The sequence below is a fragment of the Calidris pugnax genome, unplaced genomic scaffold (genome assembly GCF_001431845.1).
Source record: "Calidris pugnax isolate Ruff unplaced genomic scaffold, ASM143184v1 scaffold21, whole genome shotgun sequence".
NCBI classification, from domain to species: domain Eukaryota; kingdom Metazoa; phylum Chordata; class Aves; order Charadriiformes; family Scolopacidae; genus Calidris; species Calidris pugnax.
This window is the reverse complement of record NW_015090770.1, coordinates 2473190-2494728: the sequence shown is the minus strand read 5'-3', so window position 1 is coordinate 2494728 and position 21539 is coordinate 2473190. Positions and strand designations below refer to the sequence as shown.

The 21539-nt window shown below is 46.4% G+C and overlaps 1 protein-coding gene across 15 annotated transcripts in view; it reads left to right on the top strand.

Moving 5' to 3' along the window:
• Window positions 1–21539, top strand: part of KALRN (kalirin, RhoGEF kinase) — a 546132-nt gene that overhangs the window by 450472 nt on the left and 74121 nt on the right. Inside the window, exon 36 of one of the 15 annotated variants that reach the window (XM_014939301.1) lies at window positions 13838–15211. The exons of 13 other annotated variants lie outside the window; for them this stretch is intronic. In XM_014939301.1, coding sequence (XP_014794787.1) covers window positions 13838–13854 — 17 coding nt within the window. In that variant the 3' untranslated portion in view covers window positions 13855–15211. Of the gene's footprint in view, window positions 1–3279; window positions 3445–13837; window positions 15212–21539 lie in introns of those variants that run through there. One more of the 15 variants, XM_014939303.1, reaches the window with a different exon arrangement.

Below are 21539 nucleotides of genomic sequence, written 5' to 3'. Positions count from 1 at the left end.
AGGCATTACAATAATGCCTTCAATTCTGTTTTAATTAAGCAAACAGTTTTTCAGAGCTGAGATTGCACCATAAGTACGTTTTAAAGCTTGGCTGCAGTTGCAAGAGCTACACGCTTGCCTCGAAACCCTCCGGAGAGTCTTAGACTTCATAGAAGCATAGAATCATAGAGTTGTCCAGGCCAGAAGGGACCTCCAAAGGTCATCTAGTCCGACCTCCCCGCAGTCAGCAGGGACACCCCCAACTAGACCAGGTTGCCCAGGGCTTCATCAAGCCTCACCTTGAATATCTCCAGGGAAGGGGCCTCAACCACCTCCCTGGGCAACCTGTTCCAGTGCTCCACCACCCTCACAGTAAAGAACTGTCTCCTAATCTCCAATCTAAATCTGCTCCCCTCCAGCTTGAAGCCATTGCCCCTCGTCCTGTCACTACAGGCCTTTCTAAACAGGCTCTCCCCAGCCTTCCTGTAGGCTCCCTTCAGGTACTGGAAGGCTGCTATAAGGTCTCCCCGGAGCCTCCTCTTCTCCAGGCTGAACAGCCCCAGCTCCCTCAGCCTGTCCTCCTAGCAGAGGTGCTCCATCCCCCTGATCATCCTTGTGGCCCTCCTCTGGACCCTCTCCATCAGGTCCATGTCCTTCTTATATTGAGGGCTCCAGACCCGCACACAATACTCCAGGTGAGGTCTCACCAGAGCAGAGCAAAGTGGCAGAATCACCTCTCTGGACCTGCTGGCAACGCATCTTTTGATGCAGCCCGAGTGAGCCCGGCCGAGCCCCCCCGGCCAGTGTCGGGGATTGCCGCTAGATGTCCCCGCCAGCCCCGCCGCCACCGCCCGGCCCCGGGGGACGGCGCGGGGAGCGGGCGGGGGGACGCGGGACCCGCACATCCCGCAGCCCGGGATGCTGCCGCCGAGATGGGACCTCGCAGCGGCCAACTCTTCCGAGAGCCGCGGGAGTTTAGGGGTGAAATGCTACTTTTAGGATGTTTCCGAGTTTCTAAAATGAGGAATCTTGAAGATTTTTTTTTTATGATAACTTTTAAAAGCTACCAAGAGCAGGGCTCTGGCACTACATAGGGTCTGCTCCTGCCTCAGAGCCCTCATTGCAGCCCGGGCAGATATTGCATGAGCAACGAAATGCCAGTGAAGAGCGTGTTAATCTTGCCCCTTTTTTTATTGTTTGCACGAAGCAGGCTGAATTTAGGTGGGAGGCACCAGCCCCTAGGGCAGGAGGTGGATGTGGTATGAGAGTGGAATAGAAATGAGAGAAATGCCATACGAAGCAGAAAGCAGAGGAAAAGTGAAGAGCTGCCTTCTCAAAAGAGCCCTGCTCTAAGTTTCCTGAACCACTTAAAGGCCCAAAGCTGGTGCCACCAGGCACCTGGTGCCACCTGAAACAGCCACCTGAAGAGCTGCTGCCTGGTGTGCTGTGGCAGGGACAGGGAGAGGCGCAGAAGGGTGGGGGTGTCCTAGCTGGTTCCTAGTCCACCTCTTCCAACTTCAGCTGCGGTTTCTGCTTCCAGTGAGACATAGTATCTCCCTGCTGCAGGCACAAGAGCCCTGAGTCCACCCCCGGGGACATTCTTTTTGCATCTCCCAGATAGGCAAAGACCCAAGTCAAAGAAAGACACAACACACAGTGAGGTGGAAACAGAGTTGAGGTTCCCTTCATTCTTAAGTGTTGAAAAGCACTGTGGTGCTTGAGGGCATTGTCAGGAAAAAATTGCACACTCCAGGCTTGTGATGAAGTTGTCAGTTCTTCTTCCAGTGGGGCTGTAGTCAAAGAACAGTTACTACAGCACAGCCAGAAGCGAAGCAGGAAGGTTTCATATTTGCCGTTGTGGTGGAGGAAGTCTCTCAGGGAGGGTCTGTGGGACTTTCCTGGCACCAGGTCCTGGAGTCCTTCCGCCAGGATGGCTCTAGTGTCTGCGGGATCCCACCTGGCAGCTGCATGAAATCACCCAGCACGGGCCTCCCCTGGCCAACAGCACCCACTGCATAGGTGCAACCCGTGGTGTGTTTGTGAACTCCGTGCTGAAGCTGCAGCCCTCCACCTCCAGTCCAGAAACGGCCTTGAGCCACTCGTGAGTGTCACTTAACTCCACAGCCATTCGGCAGCAAACCAAAAGCCCAGTCTGTGGCATCGGTACCTGCTCAGGATGAACTCCTGGCACACGGAGACACAAAGCACAGGACATCTCCTCTCTGCTCTTCCCTCTCGATACCTATTTATTCCGGGGAGAAGCAGCTTGTTGGGTTTGTTGAGCTTTCGATACCAGAGCACAAAACGATGATGCTGCCGCTCTGGAATCCTGCCTGACCTCTCCTACCAGCTGCCTCCAGCAAGGTTCAGGATGTTTTTGGCACCTCCAGTTTTCCATGCTTTAGGTGGGAAATCCTAACACAACAGGCAGGCACTTTCCAAAACAAGCTGTGCTTCTGGATCTCAGGTGAATCGGTACGTGTGTCAGAAGGGTAAGCCTTTACCCTCCGGTGCTTCAGGCAGGTCTCCTACTGCAGAAGGCAGCCAGGCAGAGCAGCTGGGATCTCAACAGGCTGGTTTTTTGGTATTTTCAACTAGTTGTAAAAAGTTTTAGCTGTCAGATGCTTAAGCTAAAGGAATGGTGCTGAGGGGGGGTGGAACCTTGTCAACTATAAAAAAACCAAAACACAGCAATACAAGTTTTGCCTTTTAAAGGCTTTGCAGGAACCCTCCTCCCCAACATATCAGAGCTCCGGCAAACTTCCTCCCGGGCAGTTTTTATGTCTCGTTCATGACTTCGCGGCCGCCGGCCTGAGCGCGGCTGCATCATTCCCCCCCCCTCCCGTCCCCCCCCGAAAACTCGTTTTCCTTCCAGACGAGAGCCGGGAGCCCCGTCTGGCCGGAGCTTGCTCGGATGTATCCCTGCTGCCAGATGGAGCTATCTTACTCTACAACATGTGGTGAAGTTCTCTATGGAGTATCTTCGGAATACTAGAACCTAAAATTCTGTGAAAGCTTGATGCCTAGTTCTCAGTTCTCACTGTACGCAGTTGGTATGTTAATTGGATTGTCACCACAAAATTTCTAGTAGACTTTAATGATGCAGCCCCTTGGATTCTACAGACAACACTTAGCCATGGAAATAACGCTTGGATGGAGAAGACCGAAGGCAGCTTGTGATGTTTCCATTTTGGATCTACATCATTTCCAAGTTATTGGGATTATGCTTTCTGATGGTATTGGCAAAAAGAGATGATGGACATTACTAAATTTTGGAAATTATAGTGTGTTTTTTTTTTTTTTTTTTTTTTTTAAATCGTGATTTGTTGTTTTTCCTGAGCGGGCCGGTGGCTCCTTGCCATGAGCAGCCCGAAGGCAGCATGAAAGCGGGCAGGCGCGGCTATCCCGCCCGCTCCGGTGTAGGATGGCTCCTGGCGAAGTGCTGCTGCTGCTGCTCCTGCAAAGGTCGGTGGGGTGCGGGGAAGGGGTCCCCCGGGGGGGAGGGATGTACCGGGAGCTCAGCGGAACCCTCGGCGGGGCAGCATCCCCCCCATCCCACCGCCGCCTGCCCGCTCTGCCCCGGGAGGAGCGGAGGGAAGGGGCAGGTGAAGGCGGGGAGCAGCCGGGCTCGGTGCCCCGCATCCCCCTGGGCCGGGAGTGCGGGGCTACAGCCCCGGAGCGGGGGGGTTGGTGGGCGAGCCGGCCTCGGGCATCGGGAGGGAGAGGGCTAAAGTTGACAGGATACATTTTATCGTTACTGGTAGGAAACACCCTGGGACTCTAAGGTCAATAGGGCGGGGAGAAATATTTGCTTAAATGAGATTTCTTTTTTTTTTTTTTTTGCCTTTCGAGTCTTTCTTGGGCTCGGATAGGAGCAAAACGCTTTGAGAACATCTGTTTCTCACAGTCCACAAATCTCTGAATGGTGATGTGGGAAGGTCTGGGGAAGCTGGCTGAGTTGAAACGCTAAGAGTGATGTGGGAAAGCCACAGCAGCTAGAGCGCCTTGTAAAAATAAAGTAAAGAATCTGGCTTTTACAAGGAACAGTGCAGCTCAGATGCATATGACTGAAAATTTCCCAGCCCACAGCCTTTATGTTGTGATATGGCTCTTGAACTTGTTCTGGATAATGTGAGGGTTTTTTAACATGTGTGTGTGGTATATCAGTGTTTCCTGTTCTCTGAATGGCCAAGCAGAAATGTCCCAAACAAAGCTTGCCTTTTCTTTTGTTTTGGGTCCTTCTTTTAAGGACCAAAGCTTTTTTAAGTTATTTTATATTATTTTTTTTTTGGTAATCGTGGAACCCATTCGTACATCCCCAGATAAAGATGATTTGAGGGTGGGTGGGTCTACTAATTTAATGAGGAACACATTTGCAATGCAGGAGCCCTGTTTCCCCGGTTATTGAACTGAGGACACGCTTATGTGGTGACAGCAGCAAACCAGAACTGGTTGGTGTGATTTCATAAGACGTTGATCTTTTTCAGCCTAGGGAGAGCACACACACTACTTCATGCCAAAGAAGTGACTCTTGAGGTCAATGCACAAAACCCCACTGTTTTGCAGCCTTTAAGAAGGAACACACAACCTGGTTGTAGGGGTAGGGCAGCAAACAGAGAGGTTGTGGCACTAAATTACTGCCAAGGCCAAGTCTCTCAGACAGCCTGGGCTTTAATGTCTTGGCCCATGCAGTAGGTTGGAGCAGTATTCGAGCTCTCTGACATGGTTCTGGTCTTTAAAATGTTGATTCTAACAGATTATAATCTCCCTGCTGCCCGTCCTGCCTGCAAACATCTCTAGAAGGGGAAAAGGGAAACAGCTGCCTCTTCTCTCTCCGTTTGAAATGTTAACTGTGTTTGCAGTTCTGGTTTACCGGGTCAGCAACAAAAGGTGTTTTGTGATACTGTTTGCTCTACTTCTTTCTTGTCCTTGGTAGTAAACTTTGGGCATAAAGTTGTAAAAGGCTATCTGTTATGCTGTGTTTATGAAAGAAAACCAGAGCTTGACAGATGGTGGAAATACTCCCTGAATATAAGCAGGTACCAAACCTGACATTCCATGAGGGGTTTTGGTGCCCCAGACTATAGCATCAGCTGTTGTTGGCAGCTTCCACCATTAAGCTTGGAGATGCTTCAATGTGGCAACTAGACCTTTGAAGCTCTCACTTTGTGTATTCTGCATTGTCAGTGGTCATCTTGGCTTGTGGAGGGACCCTCTTTGTGTCTCACTGATCTCAGACCTGCAGTACAAACAGGTGACTGTGGTTTGGTTTTAAGGTGGATATGAAGCACCTTGGAGTTGGGCTCACTGCTGCCCCAGAAATGACCTTCCCTTTGCCTTTGGAAATGCAGCTCTGTTTTTTCCTGGTGACAGATGCCTGATGTGTCTTGATCTTTCGCAACAACTGAGTAGGTTTTGTTGTGCCGATAACAGCCGTCCGGTGAGAGAAATTGAGAAGATGAGTGTGCAGTCTGTGCTCAAACAGAAATTGTGTTGATACAAGCTGTGTCAGTGTTTTTTGTGTGGTGAAGCTTGGAAGTGATGTGGATCCTTGATCTCCTACATAGCAACAATAATGCAGACCTGAAGAAACCCAAACCCTGGGTCCCCAGTGTATTATGAAATAGGTAAATTTTGTGTAACTGGGCATTTGTCTGAAGGATTTTGGTGGATAACTCAAACTACTCTGTTGCATCAATCTTAACCTGTCTTTTGCAGCAGTAGAGACCTTGACACAGCTTTTTCGCTTGTTTCTCTTGGTGAGTTTCTGATCTTGTCAGCTTTGCCCATATACAAAGCTATTGCGATCTGTCCAGAGAAAGCAACTGACACTTAGTACCATTTGGAGTTTTGCTCTGACTCTGATAGTTCCCTGCATGAACTAAATAAGGACTAAGTTGTCTGTTCTGAAGTATGGAAAGATATGAATCCTAATATAGGAGTGCCTCAGAGCGAGAGCCTGTCCCCATAAAAAGGGGTAGTTGAGAGCAGCCCTCAGGCCGATGGCCTTAATCAGCCAGGAGTGGGCAAGCAAGGCTTTTTGCAGTATCTCCTAAATGCACAAATGCAAAGTGAGCTAGTGTAATGGGATGCTTCTCAGTGCTGCAAAACTGGCCCTGAAAGCAGGCTGGTAAGAGGGTTCAAATTCTGATGGTCTTCTGATAACTAGGAAGTCATTGAACTCTCCTTGGAAATCAGTCCAGGATTTGCAATTGAATATAGCTTATTTTCTTTCAACATGGAGTCCATCTTCTCAGTAGTTTGTGTGGTTCAGATTAGAGGCTCCTTTAAAAGAGTCGTGATGAGAGAATGTGAAGAAATTGGAGGGATTCCTGCTTTGTGAAATGTCTTTTTCAAAGCAAAGAACTTCATTGCCTTTAAACCCAGAGCGAAGTCTAGCGGGTGAGTGCCATGACTGCACTACCTTCAGCACAGAGCTCTGAAGCTCAGCAGTGGGGGTGTGGAGTTTGGTTCAGGTGGAGATATACAGGGGGCTGTAAAGACTACTCACTGACTCAGATTTAGCCTCGAAATTAAATTCTGTGTGCTGTAATATACCCAGAGCCTTATTTAGGGGACATTTCTTTCCAGTCGTTCAGCTCATTCAGTTCTAGCCCAGTCTGGAGCGCTCTGGGGTCTCATTGCCCTAAAGAGCACCAAGAGGGTGGAGAGCGCTAACAAGGTGTAGGAAATACCCTTTTTCAAGCACAAGGAGGGAGATGTTCTGATCTACTGAATTTGAGAAGCTAGCTACGAGTGTGTCAGGTGCAGCCCAAATAAAAGAGTCCGTGGTTAAATGTCATCTATTGTCAGCATAACTTTACAGTGCAACACCTTGCACCCCATTCTAGGTAATATTATGTGGCTGCAGAGTGGCTTCAGGTGAGAATAATTCTTTGCTTGAGGGTACCCAGAAACAGGGAAGATGGATGTAAATGGATGAGCCATATTTCTGTTAATAAAGAACGTGTCCCTTCGTCTCCTTGAACCATTGCTCTTCTGAGTAGGCTGCTGGTCGTATCCAAAGTTTTCATTTCAGAACAAAAGAAACTTAATCTGAATGTCAAACCTTTAATCTCAGCGTGTTAAAAATGAAAGACTGAGTGGGTTTGTGTCTCTGCTAATCTTCTGCTAAAGCTCTTATTTAAATTTCCAGTCCCTCTGGCTTCTCCTATCTCCTGTCTCTGACAGTTTTGCTCTTCCTTCTGCATTTTTTTTGTTTTACTGTCCTCTTTTTCTGTCTTTCCTTCCTTTTTCTCTTCTTGCTAGCCTTCCCTGAGTCTTTGATTTGTTACTGGCTCAGTCTGGTGAACCTATTTGCTGTAGGATTAACAAAGTAAGCTTGGCTTGACAGAGTGATGGTGACTAATGTGCAGTGAAGGGAGTTGAGCCAGCCACCTTGTACATCTTTGCTAGCTGGTCAGAAACAAAGCCTTAACTGGAAGTTGGGCAAACCGGCATCATTACAAGGGCTGTCAACAGCATGTTAATGAAAGTTATTCCTTCATTAGGTAAAAAGTGAGATCTGATGGTGCTTTTTATAGAAGGTGCTGACACTGTGTTACTGTGAGCTGCAGAGCTTTGCTAAGGAAACTGGTACCTTTGTGCTGAGTGGTAGCAAGAGAGCGATCTGCAGTAATATATTCAAGCCCATAACATTTCCTAATTTGAACATATTTTATTTAGTGTTTCAGGCCGAGCCATGGTTACACTGTGTAAAGCATAATGGAATGCATGGCCAAAGCAGTTCCATCAAAATTGAGGCAGAGGAGAAAACAATAGTAAAATGAAGGGTGTCAACCAAAGCTTGCTTAATTTCCTGGTCTTTCCGGAATAAGAAATATGAGGAAACTGTCACCTTCCCCAAATATACTCCTTGGGTGAAGTCCATCTGTTGCTCGTTAGTTGCATCTCAGTAAAGTCCAGAGGATCAAGTGTACTGGTCTTCTGTGGGCAGTCTCTCTCTCATGCCAGAGTTGTGCTCGGCTCTTTCTCCTGGCAGATTGACAAGCAAATGGCTGTGGTGAGGTTTGGGAGAGTTGTTGTTTTCTTCCAGTTCTATTAAGAGAAAGCTGGTAAGCCCATGACATGCACATCTCTTCCAAGTCCTGTGTTTTCCCACCTCTGCAGGCTGAGTCAGGAGTCGGGAGTAGGTCATGGCAGATACTTATTGGAAGGGACAAAAGAGTTGACGAAAAGGCTGCTCAGTTGAGCAAGCAGGATTAACATGACAAGGTGAATACTGTTAGCAAAAATATCGCTCTTTTTATTAGTGGAAACATGCTTTCCCACACTTGCTCTACACCCTCCTGACGGATAGTCCTGAGTTAAGTGTGTCCCAAAGCATGCCTGACAGTCCCCATGCCAGTCTTTTGAAGTAAATAAAGACTCACTGGTCTGAACCTGTTAGTATTTGTGTGCATGGGCATGTCCTCCCTTGAACATGGCAGTAAGACGTAGGAGGATTTCAGCAGAATTCCTGAGGTTGATAAGCAACCTCTGAACACGGACAGTTGAAGGAGAAACATGGCCACTGCTCTGTTTGCAGGCTGGGGGAACAGCTGGCTCTTTTTAGGATTATTTAAAGTGTTGTTAAGTCTTAACTGTTTGCAGGAGGGTTTTTTGAGGGTAGAAACCTTGTCCATGGATAGAGTAGGTCATGTTTTCAGTGGGTCTGTGTTAGTACAAAATACGAAGTGTCCAAGAGCACAGGAGGTTTGAGGTTTTTTCCGAAGTGCTGGTTGTTGCACATGACTCTCAGCTCACCGCTCTCATCTTCCGCCAGCCGCTCTCTGTAAATCTGATGTTTATCATATCAGTGCCAGTGTTCAGGATGCTTTAGCAACTTTCTCTCGGTTCCCAAGATCCAAGTAGTAATAGTTTTGTTTTTTTCTTTTGTGAAAGTTACACGCACTGCTAGAGAACTCTCTGTACACAAGCTAGCCCCTCATGCTCCAGCTTTGTGTCTCCCTTTTGCGACTGATCTTGCGGCCTTATCTTTTGAGATGTGGATGTGGCAAAAGTTTTACAGGAAAGAAACTTTCCGATCTTAATTTATATGTGTTAAATTGATACCAAGAACAACTATAAACATCAGCTTTCAGTTACCAGTCTGGGGGTGAATGCGTGGTGGGGATCCTTATTATTCAGATTTCTGCATTGTTTTCAACTTTCATGAATTCATCCAGCTTTCAAGAAACATGGGGTTTGCTTTTGTGCAGGCAAAGCTCCTAAACTTCCTATTCGCTCCAAGAAGCATATAAGAATTCACAAGGCTTTATTCATCTTGTCAGAAGCCTGAAGAAGGGAGACTTTATTCTAAGGAAAAGAGAACAGATAATTGTGAAAAATATAGCTTGGGTAACTCTCTGTTGACTGCAAAGCACATGGGGTAACTAAGCATGCTGGTTTCCTATAAAATAAGTGCCAGATAGATGTATTGTTTAGGAATTCAATGCCTGGATGCTGAAGTAAAATTTATCCATTTTGAAGTCAAACAAAAAGGGCAGTTATTTCACATGACCCCAGGAGGATTTTGGTTTTTCTCCAAATCGTTATGTTTCAGCATACACCTTACTAAAACTTGTGTATGTATTAGGAAAAGTAATCTATCGTTTTAAAGTCAAAAAAACCCAAACGTCAAAATGTTTCAGTCTAAAAATAGCATCAGGATACTTCTCAAACACACCAGAACAGTATTAGATTTTGGTGTAATTCACGTCTGTTAACAGGCTTTATGAAAACACTTTCATCCTAGGCAAAAGTTGCAATTTCTTTTCGAAAGAGAAGAATTGGTTGGGCAGATAGTGATTACAGGAGGGATCTACAGATATGGTTTTCAATTTAGTAAGGAAATCCAGTTCTTTGCCAGTTTAGCCTGCAGAACAGTTCAATTGCTAATATCGCATCACACAATTCATTGTAACGTAAAGATACTTTTTAAAACAAGTGCACAAGCAAATCTGGCTGTTTTCTTAAAAAAGATCTGTCGATCATAATTAGGACTTCAGCACGTGTAAAGAATTACCAGAAAATAATACCCAACAAGATACGCTGGAAAACATCTCCCTTGGCTAATGTTCTTTGCCATTAGAAAACCACAAACCAAAAATTAACCTGTTTGCTTTTAGTTCACAATGTTTGATGTGGGTGATTATGCTGAAACACAAAACACAAACTATTCTGTGGATTACAGGTAGTTAGTGCATCCCATCGGGTCTCTCGGTCTGCCAGCCTCTGTCCTGGACCAGCCGCGCAATCCTCTCCCTGGCAGGCTGAGAACGTGGAAATCATGCACATCACCTGGGCTCCTTTCAGATAATTAGGACAAAATATGAAACTTTCATCAGTGAAGTACCAATGAGATAAGAAATAGAACCTGCAAACTGAATTACAAGTTAATAATAGAAGAGCCATGGGGGTTTCTGCTCCTTGATGGGGAGAGAGACTTTATATATGCTTCGGTTTACGTACTTGTCATTTGCATTTCTCTAATGTAGCATGTATTCCATCACGTTACAGAAGGCCCACTATGGCTCTGGCTGGTTTCTTACTCCCTCACCTTCAGCACTGCCCAATGTTTATGGGTGCTCCTCTACTGTACGGGAGCTGTGGTTGCTCAATACTTTTGGAAAATGGAAAAAATACATCTCCTGTTTTGTGTGTTGTCACATGAGGGGCTAGTAATTGCTATTCTGCTGCCCATAGTGCCCCCCAATGCACTTGATTATTCCGTGTGTTACAGCCATTGCTAATCGTGGTACAGCTCAACAACTTGGAAATCTTGGATCCCTGCAAAATTATCTTCCAGGTTGTGCAAGGCTATAGAGTTACATAAAGGGGTGAAGCCTGGGAGCTGGACTGACTGGGAACCCATTAGCAAATGTGATCCTAAGGAACCAGTAGGTGCTTTCTAGTGGAGATTGTTATATTTTGTATTGGAAAGTTGTAAATTAGCGTGGAAATTTCATGTTGCTGTATCCAGGAAAGCACAAGTACAGTCTGTGTGTCAGTTTTGAGTGAAGATCCCTTGTCCCATAGCACTGAATAAACATTAAGGAAAGACATGGACTCTTACCCCTGATAAGAAGGGACTGGATTTGGCAACCTTGGAGGTGTCTCCACTGTTACGTTTTCTGGGCATTTTTCCATGTTCAGATTTCATATGGAGCAAGCAGCTCGGAGCACACCAGGGGAGCTGGGAGTGGCACATCCCCAGCTACAGCTAAATCCACTGAGGACACTTTTTCGTGCAGTTTAGGCTTGCTGAGAGTCACAGCTACAGAGTATAGCAGCCGAGGATGTGCTCTGTTGTGCTGTGATGTTGGGTTTTTTTCCCCCCTCCCTTCATAATTAGAAGTCAGAATAAGTCAGAATAAAAGTCAGAAGTTTCTGACGCCCCCAAGACATGCAATACAGTCTTAGCCTCTCTGAAAACACATTTCAGTTTGGTGAGCTCTCTGAAACTTTCTTGAGGTCACGTAGGAAATTGGTGACAAAATGAGCATCAAATAATCAGCAGTAACAGCTTCCAGATTTATATCTGCCACTTGATTTCAGCCTTTTTATAGGCCTGTGTGTCCTACAAAGCACATCGTGCACGTACCCGAGGTCGTCTTGTTCAGCGGCACCAGCTTGACTGTGGCCAAAACAACTCCCACTGCACAGTGGGATGGCATTAGCAGGGAAGGCAGCATCTAGGTGGTTGGGAGGCAAAGAGCAGGAACCAGCATGTGTGTTCCTTCTCGTCGGCTGGGGTTCGCTGCGGCCCCCGAATCAGATTTGCCCGCGGGGAGCACCCACCCCTGAGGAACAAGGCCCCGGCTGTCTGCTGCCGCAGAAGCGCGCGCCAAGGCAGGCTACACAGAGTGTTGCACAACCCAGGATAATTCAACCACATGCTGAATAAATACACTTTTGAGAACTCTTTTGAAGAGATGTTGCCTAATTAATCCTGCAGGGGGTATAATATGTATATTTTTGAAATCCAGTTTTAGCATCATGCAATTAGCTTTTATGGCCTAAGGATTCTGATTTAAGACATTCTTTAGTTACTAATGGTAATCTGTTTTAATTAGAAATGCAAATGTATTTTAGATTCAAATGTATCTGAGCAGTACAATGTAAAAAGATGATTCACAGCTAATACCATTGAAGTGCCTCAAGTCTGGTATTCTTTGTACCTTCTGTAGTTTGAACCCTGAGGATCAACACGATATTTAAACATTGCTCTCAGCTGAAGCATGTGGAGGCTGAATAGACTTCTTTAGGAAAAGGAATAAGTATTAATCAACAGGGATCCTTTCTAGGGCATCAGAAGTAAAGTCATAGCTTTAGGCAAGAAGGAGGCAAACACTTTGAATGTTATAGTCGTAAGTTCAGCTCTGCAGTAGCAGAGCAAAGCTCCTGCCAGGGCGCAGGTGCTGAGCAGACAGCAGCATCTTGGTTGACTTTGTCTTAGTATCAGAGAAATTACTCAGGCTTGAACATCCCGGGCTGCTCAGGGAGGGCTGCAGCTGCTCAGAGTGGTGCTGCTGTAAAATTTGACCTGGCAGTGTGTCTAAGAAAAGCTTCAAGGAAGGCAAGCTCCAGAAAAACATCTTGGAGGCTAATGCTCACTGAGTACTCACTGCAGTCACTTACCCTGGAGATACTAAGCTATCAGGCGGGTGGATGTCTGTGATGAGACATGGTACATTGTGGTGTGAGATACCCGTATTCCACAAAGTCTTTCCAGGATCAAAGAACCTCTGCTGCTAGACCAGTCCAGCCCTTGCTGTTGTGTTCAAATAAATTTCTTTTTCTTAGCTACTTTGAAAGATATGTCCAAAAGAAAGCAATTACTTGGCAATAGTGAACATAGCTTTTGTAATGATAATATCTTATTAGATTTGTTGCTCAGTAGAGCATTTTAAGAGCTACTTGGGATTAGGTGCAGTGATGCAGCTGGGAACTAAGTGGTGTGGTTTATGGACTTCACTTCTCCCCATCTCTAAGCTGGATGTAGAACTTTTTCTGCGAGGAGGCTGCTGGTATTGCGTGGTGGTGTAGGCACCATGAAAGCCGTGGGAAGCTCCATGTGTCCCTCCAGAAGTCAAAATTGATTAGTTTCTCAGAGCTAGCCTTATTGGGAAGGCTGGTGGCTGGGTCAAGGCACTTGCACAGCTTCTGAGGGCTGAGACCTCGGCAGGGTGCTGCTCCGGTTCCCATGCAGCAGATGCTCCCTGAGACTTCAAGTTCCTGTCCCATCTTTCTTGCTGACGCAGATAGAGTGTAGTAGTGATTTCGTCACCTGAAATTTGATAAACTTCTTGGCTGGTACGACAGGGAAGGTTCCTCACAGAACTGCTCCCTGCCCTGGAGAGCTGTCAAATGAAAAACCAAGACGTAGATTGCGTGAGCCTGTTATATGGGGTGGCAAGTGATGTTCTCGTTTTCCTACTTAAGCTGAGTGAATGAAACCTTCTCACAAGTCTAACTGATAGTCTTGAGTGTGCAGTTAAAAGTCTCCGAGCTGCTTAGCCATTTCCCTGTGCCGTGTTCAAAAAGCAAAACATCACAAGCACCAGCAGTTCTTATTTGTGTGTTTTATTTCCAAACCGCTGTTTGCATTTACTTCATTCATCACTTCTTTTAATTCATCCCAACCAGTACCTTTGCTGTGAGCTTGTATTTTCCGCTAGTATTTCTGGAAGACAAGGTCGTGGAGGAAGCTGCTTTGGGCACCAGCTCTGGAGGCTCCAGCTGCAATGTGTCTGTCGTCCAACACCCCAACCTCGTTGTTCTTGGTGGTTACGTGGTGTCCGCTCTCGCCCTGCACCACTTGCAACTTATTCTTATTCCGTTCTTTTCTTTTCAGGGGCTGTCAGAGCCTGAATAATTTAAGAGTGAACAAATGAGAGACGTTCATGGAGGACTCTGTTCTTACCTAGGCACAATTTGACAAGCATGTAGATTGCCTTGGGTTTCCACAGCACCTACCACAACTTTACTAAGAGAAAAGCCCCCTTTCCTAGACATCTGTATCACTCTTGCTTAGTAAAGTTATTCAAGATCAGCGCCTTTGGAATTGGTTGGTAAATGGACAAAGACTTTCTCTTTGCCCGGAGCTCCTCACAGCCTCCAAGTACCAAAGAGAACTTCACAGCACTAGAAAGCAAGAGACAGCTGCTGAATGTTGGAAGCTACTGCATTTGGCAAAAGAAGCTGACGCTAAGATGCACACAGTTGTGTTTGTTTGTTCTGCCTGTTTTCTGTGCTTTCTGAGCCCTGTGTGTGCCTGGAAAGTTTAATGACCAGTCCCTTCTTTCTCAACATGCAGTTTTTCTTCCTATCCCAAAAAGCTTTGGGTTCTGTTCTTGCTTTTTTTATATTTTTTTTTTAACCAATTCCAATTTATTTTGTCACCAATACTCTTCTGTTGTTTCCACGAGGAATTGTTTGGGTACATAGTCACAGTTTCCTTTGAGGTAGGGAGACATAAATACGATACTGAAATGTCGTCCTCCTCCCTCCTCTTGCCCCATTCAGCAGAGTGGTCCACCTTGTCATAGAGGTTGCTGGCTTCAAGCGTAAGGCAGAGTTGACCTTAGCAATGATGTCATTTAACTGAGAAATTACTTCTGAATTCTTACAGTAGTTCAATTTGGGAGCTGCTGAATGAAGCTGACCCTTGACACTTCGCAAAAGAATAAGGCTTGTGTTGTACTAACAGCTGCTTGGAAACCATGTGTAATAAAGTTTGTTTTTGTGCCCACCACCAGGATGAAAGATTGTATTTGCCGACTCTGGTACCCTTATGCTCCCAGCAGAGCAAAACTGCTTAGATCAAAGTTAAAAAGTCTGCTTCTATGTGGGTGTCTGAGCATTTCACAGTTCCTTATGCTAAAAGTAACAGTGTACTTGCAAAGGCCAGCAAATGCTGCTCCTCTTGTTCAGCTTCAAACATGACATTTTCCCCCTCTTCATCCATATAGCTTTCCGTAGAGGTTCAGGGTTAAAACTTTTTTATGGAACATGCATAAGTCTCCTATCAAAATATATCAAGGGGGATTTTTGCTTTGTGTTTGGGGCTTTGTTCTTTTTGCTGCTAGCAACACTTATTCTGGAAACTTCAGGGTCGGGGATTATTTTTGTCACAGAAGGAGGACAGTGTAAATACATAATGTAAAGTAGAATTTAGAGAAGCGCTTCAACGAGTTGTTTGACTAAATTGAAATAAATGTTGATTTGTTCAAAAAAAAAAAAAGCATGCCCTTTCTGGATCTTGTTAGTCTTGACTTTTTATTTCCTTTCTTTGCTAAAGCAAAATGCATGCCTGGACTTGAGAAATCTGCTCTCCCAGCTGTGAGGCATTACGGGAAGGCTGCTCCGATGTGCGCTCCCAGCAGATGTGTTGGACTTGGTCTCGCTGGGCTCTGGGCTGGTCCGGGATGTGTGCTGGGCACAAACCCCACGCAAGAGAATGGGTGAATGAAATCAAGCCCATAGAAACGCTGCGTCAAACTCTGCTGTGTGGAGCGACCGCTCATTTTTTGAGCTTTGCCACATAATTTTATTGCGTAAAAAACTATCTAAAAAGTTGTTGCGTTGTTGGGGAGATAAGTGAGGTTTCCTTGAAGGACTCGAGGTAGACCAATAACGTATCTATCTCATAGTAGTTTGGGACAGGAGCTGGTTAGGAGTATCTCACTTACTAATGAGTTGGTGGATTCACTCTATGGATGTTCTCTTATTATTCCTGTTACGAACTCAGAGCAGCTTATGTGAGTGGTCAGAGAGGAATCTGAAGCAGGATGAGTTTGCCAGGCTGATGAAGGGAGAGGAAAAAGGCTCAAACCTCTCACCGAAGAAGTCATAGATACCCATCACAGTTGTAAGCCGTTATATGGAAGCATGTTTCTGAGCAGGACACCCAAAGAGGAGGACCACGGATGTGTTGGCTGCTGTTCAAGTGCTTGGTGCCATGGGGTTGAGTTGCACGCTTTCCTGAGAGTCTCTTCAGAGGCACAAGGACATGTTCTGCCTTCATGTGCTGCAGCTCCTCGATTAAATGCTCGTCTGTAGGAAACGAGACCCTGCCCAGTATTCATCTGAGGACTCATCTTCCTCTTTTCCCCGTGCCCTCCCTGCGGTCACCTCTGACAATAGCTCTAGGTCCACACGAAGCAGCAGATACAAGAGAGATAGCTTTTTGTAGCTGTTTCTCTCACTGTACACTCTTGGACAGTAACAAAGTCATTTCAGCAGGACCTCTCTGTGCCTTCCCCTTGTGCGGCTCCTCTCCCTAGAGACCCAGCTCGCTCATTCAGCACGCTCTCAGGATTTCAGTAACTTTTCTTGCAAGGTCTCTTGAGACCGCGCGCCTCTGTGCTGTTTCTCCAGGCTTTTGGTTTTATCTCACTCTTTGAAACTTTCCCAGAACTGCAGTGACTTCTCTCTGACCTCCAGGAACTGGAGCTCTCGAGCCCTGACACTCCGACTGGCACAACCAAGACCTGGAGACTACTTTGGGATGTCAGCTTTCCCAGCGCATGCTGGATGAAAGCTGCATCTGAGCAACACCAGCTAAAAATAAAAGCTATTCAACTGGAGCTAATGGCGGGTTGCCATGAGTTATTGCTCATTAAAGTGAATTGTCAGATGCTTAACTTCAGCTAATCATTTCCTGCTGCGAGATCAGCCTGGTATGAAACATACTCAAATGTGGGAAGGGGATTCACAATAACTAAATTTAGCCGAGGGTGTAATTTCCTCGGACTCCCTCTGTAGTTAATGGAAAGAGAGAGGCTCCTACAGGGTGCGATCACCCTGGGGCAGAAGCGTGCACAGCTCCTTGACTGCAGAGAGCAGGAGGTGAGCTGCTGCCTGCCACAAAAATGAGCTTCTCCGAGAGATGGGGTTTGCCTACCCCAGCTGGGTGAGTGCTTGTTTTCCTCAGCTTAGGTTTCTACCTGGAAGGAATGATCAGGAAGTTGAATATTGAAGCCAACGGATAGGTGACCATTTCCCAAAGGCAAAACCCATATGCAAAATCCCCCAGGAGCATCCCCTGTTTTGCAGGTAGCTAAAGGGAGCTCTGCGGGTCATCCTCTAGCTCAAAGCAGCTCTTCTTTCCATTTCCAGTAAGTATCAGCTGTTAATAAAGAAACAGTGCGTTCTGAATGTTGTGTGTAATTAATTTAGTATTTAGTCCTTTTTTTCCCCAGTTCTTTTTAGAAGTTAGTCTTGTTGCATGTTTGGCAGTGAAACAGAAAGTCAGATTTTGAGTTTTTTACATTACAGTGTTTGGGAAGTTTGTCAAGTACATCTGCTTTTAGCAGTGTAGGCTACTTTCTCTATCGGACTAAAAACTTTTGTATAAAATATTTAGCTCCATACCACTCTTCTTGAGTTTGGCAGAAGTCGTTTCATCCATGTAAATGGAATTGTGAGAATCCTGCCAGATTGATTAGTGCCTTTTGATGTTTCTTCCAGCTTGAAGCTTCAAATGATTCTCCAAGACACAAACAGAAACTGCAGTTGAACCTTCTCAATTCTGCTAGTTTCCAGGAGACTATAAAGTTAGGGAGAACGTTTGAACCTCAGAGCAAAATTTGCATTTAGGTTTCAGTGGCATAGTTTGAATGTGTCTTTTCCCTCTGGTGTGAAACCAGGCCCTACGTGGTCTCATCTCATTTTTCCCTGGAGCCGAAGCGCGGGGCAGGTCTGGGGTTGGACAAGTGTAGAGCGGCTGAGCGGAGCTGGGAGTGGATGGGGAGCTCTGCAGGGCTCCAGGGCGAGTTTTGCAATTCCATTGCGAAAGTTTAACTTCTAATCTAAAGGGCTTTTCAAGCCAGTTGTCCTCTATCTTTGTCTGACCTGGGCACTGAAGATTTCCTCATGTTCACTTGCATTCTTCCCTGGAGCCTTTTCTGGAGGCAGTGCCTGAGGAGACAGTTTATCTGTTGACATTAAAAGTTGTCAGATTCATTATTCATGTTGTTACAGACTAGTGTTTTCACTTGAGGAATAGCTGTAAAGTGACTCTCTGTTATCCAAATGTTGTTACCTCCCAAATTTTTGCAAATCCATGCCAGGTTTTACAGGCAGAATAGGCTCTAACGCTAAAACTGGGATCGGTACTGTCATCTGCCTAAGCCACAAAGTTTTGTAACCCTGACTCGTGCCAATAAAAATGTTTCACTGAGCGTGTTTTGGATATTTAATACAAAAGCACAGAAGAGACCAAAGAAGCAGTTTTCATACCTCACTCTGCCATCTTTCTGTCCGTCGACTAGCGCTTTAGCCCTGAAGCCCTTGAGCAGATCTAAGGTGGCTCCCACAGCAGGATTTCCTGAGGGAGAGTATAAAGCCTCAAAAGGGCTGAGAGCTGTGAACTGGAGCGTACAGCCAGTGTGGTGGAGATGCTCTTGGAAAGGGCAGAAGAGGGTGCATTTTGATGGTTTCTATGTTTCTTGTTTTTTTAGCGTGAAATACTAACATAGAGGCTTTGTGCATAGGATGGGTCTAGATGACTCCTGCTTTCCAATATTTTCTGGTCCAGAGATTCTTGTTCTTCAGGAAATAATAGCTTGAGTGAAGACTGAGTTAGTCTTTCACCCACATCTGATTCAATTCCATCTTTGTCAGAAATGTTATTTTACAGGAATCACTAAATATGGAAAATGGGCTCTGTCAAGCACAGCAGAGCTAATTTATGTGCTCATTGGTCAGATTGTCATTATTGGCTTTCATTCATGAGTGGAATTATTTCTGCAAAAAAATTATTGATCTAAATGCACATGCTAATAGGATTACGGTGTTCGTATTCTGGCTCATCTTCTTTGACTTCTGTGGAAAAATCCTCTTCTCTCAGGCTGTTTTTCTGGGGTGAGAAATGGAGCCATACATAAATCAGAAGAAGATTCACCTCTTCTCATCAAAAGCAAGATTGTGTCCTGCCATAGCCACCTGTCTTCATAGCTATATTCTGTATTAACTTCTGGTTATGGAAGCATATTTCCTGCCTATTGAATGTATCTGCGGTTAGTATGGATAAAAAAGAGAAGCCTGATGTTTTCTTTTGGGTTGCTCTGAGAAACCTTTCCCTTTTCCCATTAGAGATCTGAGTTCCTGCAGATCAGTCCAGTGCTGTGTGAGTCTGATCAGACAGACCTCCCTCCCATGCGTGCTCTGGGGAACAGGGAGGTAAAAATAAAATGCCTTGTATTTATGTTCCAGCAGTAATTCCTACTGGCTCAAATGGGAATGCAACTGTGCCTCTAAAATGGGTCTGAGATTTTAATTTTTCCTTTCACGCAAGGTTGCATAGAACTGGAACCTTCCATTTTTCAAGTAAAAAAGCTGTGTTTTTATAGATGTCTGTTCATTTGAGCAACAACAACAAAGATTTCGTGCCTCTGGCCGTGCAAAAGCCCTGAATGTTAAAGCGCTTTGGTCTGGCTGAGTATCTGTCACAGCCCTATTTCCAGAAGTTTCTCGGAGGTTTGCTTAGGGGTGTTTTGGAAACCGTCATTTCTTCTGTCTGAATGAATGGTTTGGCCAGGAAATCAATCTAGCCACACTAGTCTGCTGACCTCCCTACACCCATTTCGCTTCACCAGATGCCTTTTTTTAGACGCGTGTGTCCCGGGACGTTGGTGTCAGGACAACCGCTGGCTGCCGTTCCTGCAGACCCGCTGCGGTGCCAGGGCAGCCCCTGCTCTGCGGGTCCTCGGGGGGCAGTGGCTGCCGGAATTACCACGCGATGCACCCTGGCGTCTCTTCCAAAGCTCTCTCTGGCTTTTCTTAAGCAAACTGTGTTTCCGAACGGCTCTGCCAATACCTCTTGCAAAGCACATATGTGCTAGCGCTTTGCAAGAAGAGCGCGGTGAACATGTCCTCCTCTTCCGCTTCATCCACCTGGTGTCTGGATCTCGGTCTAGTATCGAGTATCATGATTAATGTGTTTGTAGCCGTACGTGCCGCGGAAGCAGCGGAGCTCACACAAGCACAGCTTAGGAGGTTGTCTCCAAAGTCTTTCCTGGCAGATTTTTTTGTGTTGTGTGTTCCTGCCTCTCATTTCATGATCTCTGCTCTTCCTTGAGCTCCCGTCCTGCCCCTGCGACTATGTCGAGGTGACCTGCTTTATGTGCAAAGGAAGCCGTTCTCAGCAGGGCTGGCAAACAGCAAGTGTGACTTGCTCACAGATGTGTCTATACTTGCAGTTCCTTTAATAAAGAAAAGCAAAACAGGTTATTAATATTGTGTGTGGACCCGATGTGGGTTTTGAGTAGTTCATGTTTGGCAATGGTGGGAAGTGGAACAGTGAGATGGGAGTGCTTTGTCCAGGGTGCTGGGTAGAGCAAACTCACCCCACCTTGAGGGGCTCTCATGGTGGCTGGGGAGCAGGGAGATTTATACCAGCCTTTCTGTTGGATCTCCCTGCCCGTCCTCCAGCCAGCAGAGACTACGTTAGGTGAGATAAGGCCAGGTTTCCAGTCTTGGCCTGCATCGGCCAGGCGAAGCCCAGGTTCTTTCTCAGTGGTCAGTCAGGTCACTTCAGTGGACAAGGAGAAAGAAGGAGACTTCCTATCAGCCAGGGTTGTGTACAGCACAGCATGACTGAGATTTAGTAACCCCTTGGTAAATAGTGTTTTTCATCACCAAAGGCATGACCTTGAGCGGGAAAATCCAGAGCCTCCTTCAAGTGGGGTCATTGTAGGGTGTAACACCTCTTCCTCTGGAAACCTTTGGGTTGGCTTTCATCATGACTTGTGGCTCCGGAGACCTGATGTTCGGTCCACTGGGGTTTCCTAGGTTAAGCTTTGTACAGAATTCCTGCAAGCAGGCAGCGTGGGCTGTGGGCCAGGTTGGGACTTGGTCTCCTTCTCCCCACCCACTGCCTTCCCTGGGGTGACAGGGGACAGTGACTGACCATCTCTTCTCCGGGATGGCCTCCAGTGAAGGGTGCTGTGGTGTGAGAGGTGCTATGTGTCTGTCCATGCCCTGGCCATGGTGTGCCACCTGGGGAAGGGGAGGGAAGCAGCAAGGCTGGGGCCCAGCCCTGCTTCTAAAACCAGGGGTGTTTCCTTGTGGGAAGGGAGGTCTCTGTGCCTTCCATCACAGACTTCAGGGTTGCTGGGTCTGGCCCTGCCTTGAACCCGCCGGGCTGAGGTGGGATTGCGTATCTTGGTAACAAATCTTTGGGGCAGATGGGGTTGTCCCAGGCTCCATTTAGCTTCCTATCAGCCCCCTGTCCATACTAAAAGTTAAATTGGCAAGGTGCCATTGACTGGAGGTAGGGGTTTGGACTGTGTTACTTCCAAGCTGTAGTAAAAGCCTGTCTGTACATTAATCAACAGAGCTGTGGGAAGATCCCGGCTTGTCCTCGGTTCTCCTCAGCCTCCCCCCGGGCCCAGTCCCCAGCAAAGGCAGTGAGTCTGTGATATGGCTGCTTGCCCCAAACCATCCCTGACAGCGGCAGCCACCACAGAGCAGTTGCTTCCAGCATTTCTCCTTCCATGATTGCATCCCAGCTCCCTTTACACCAGTAATTCCCAAAGTTAATCCTCCTGCAG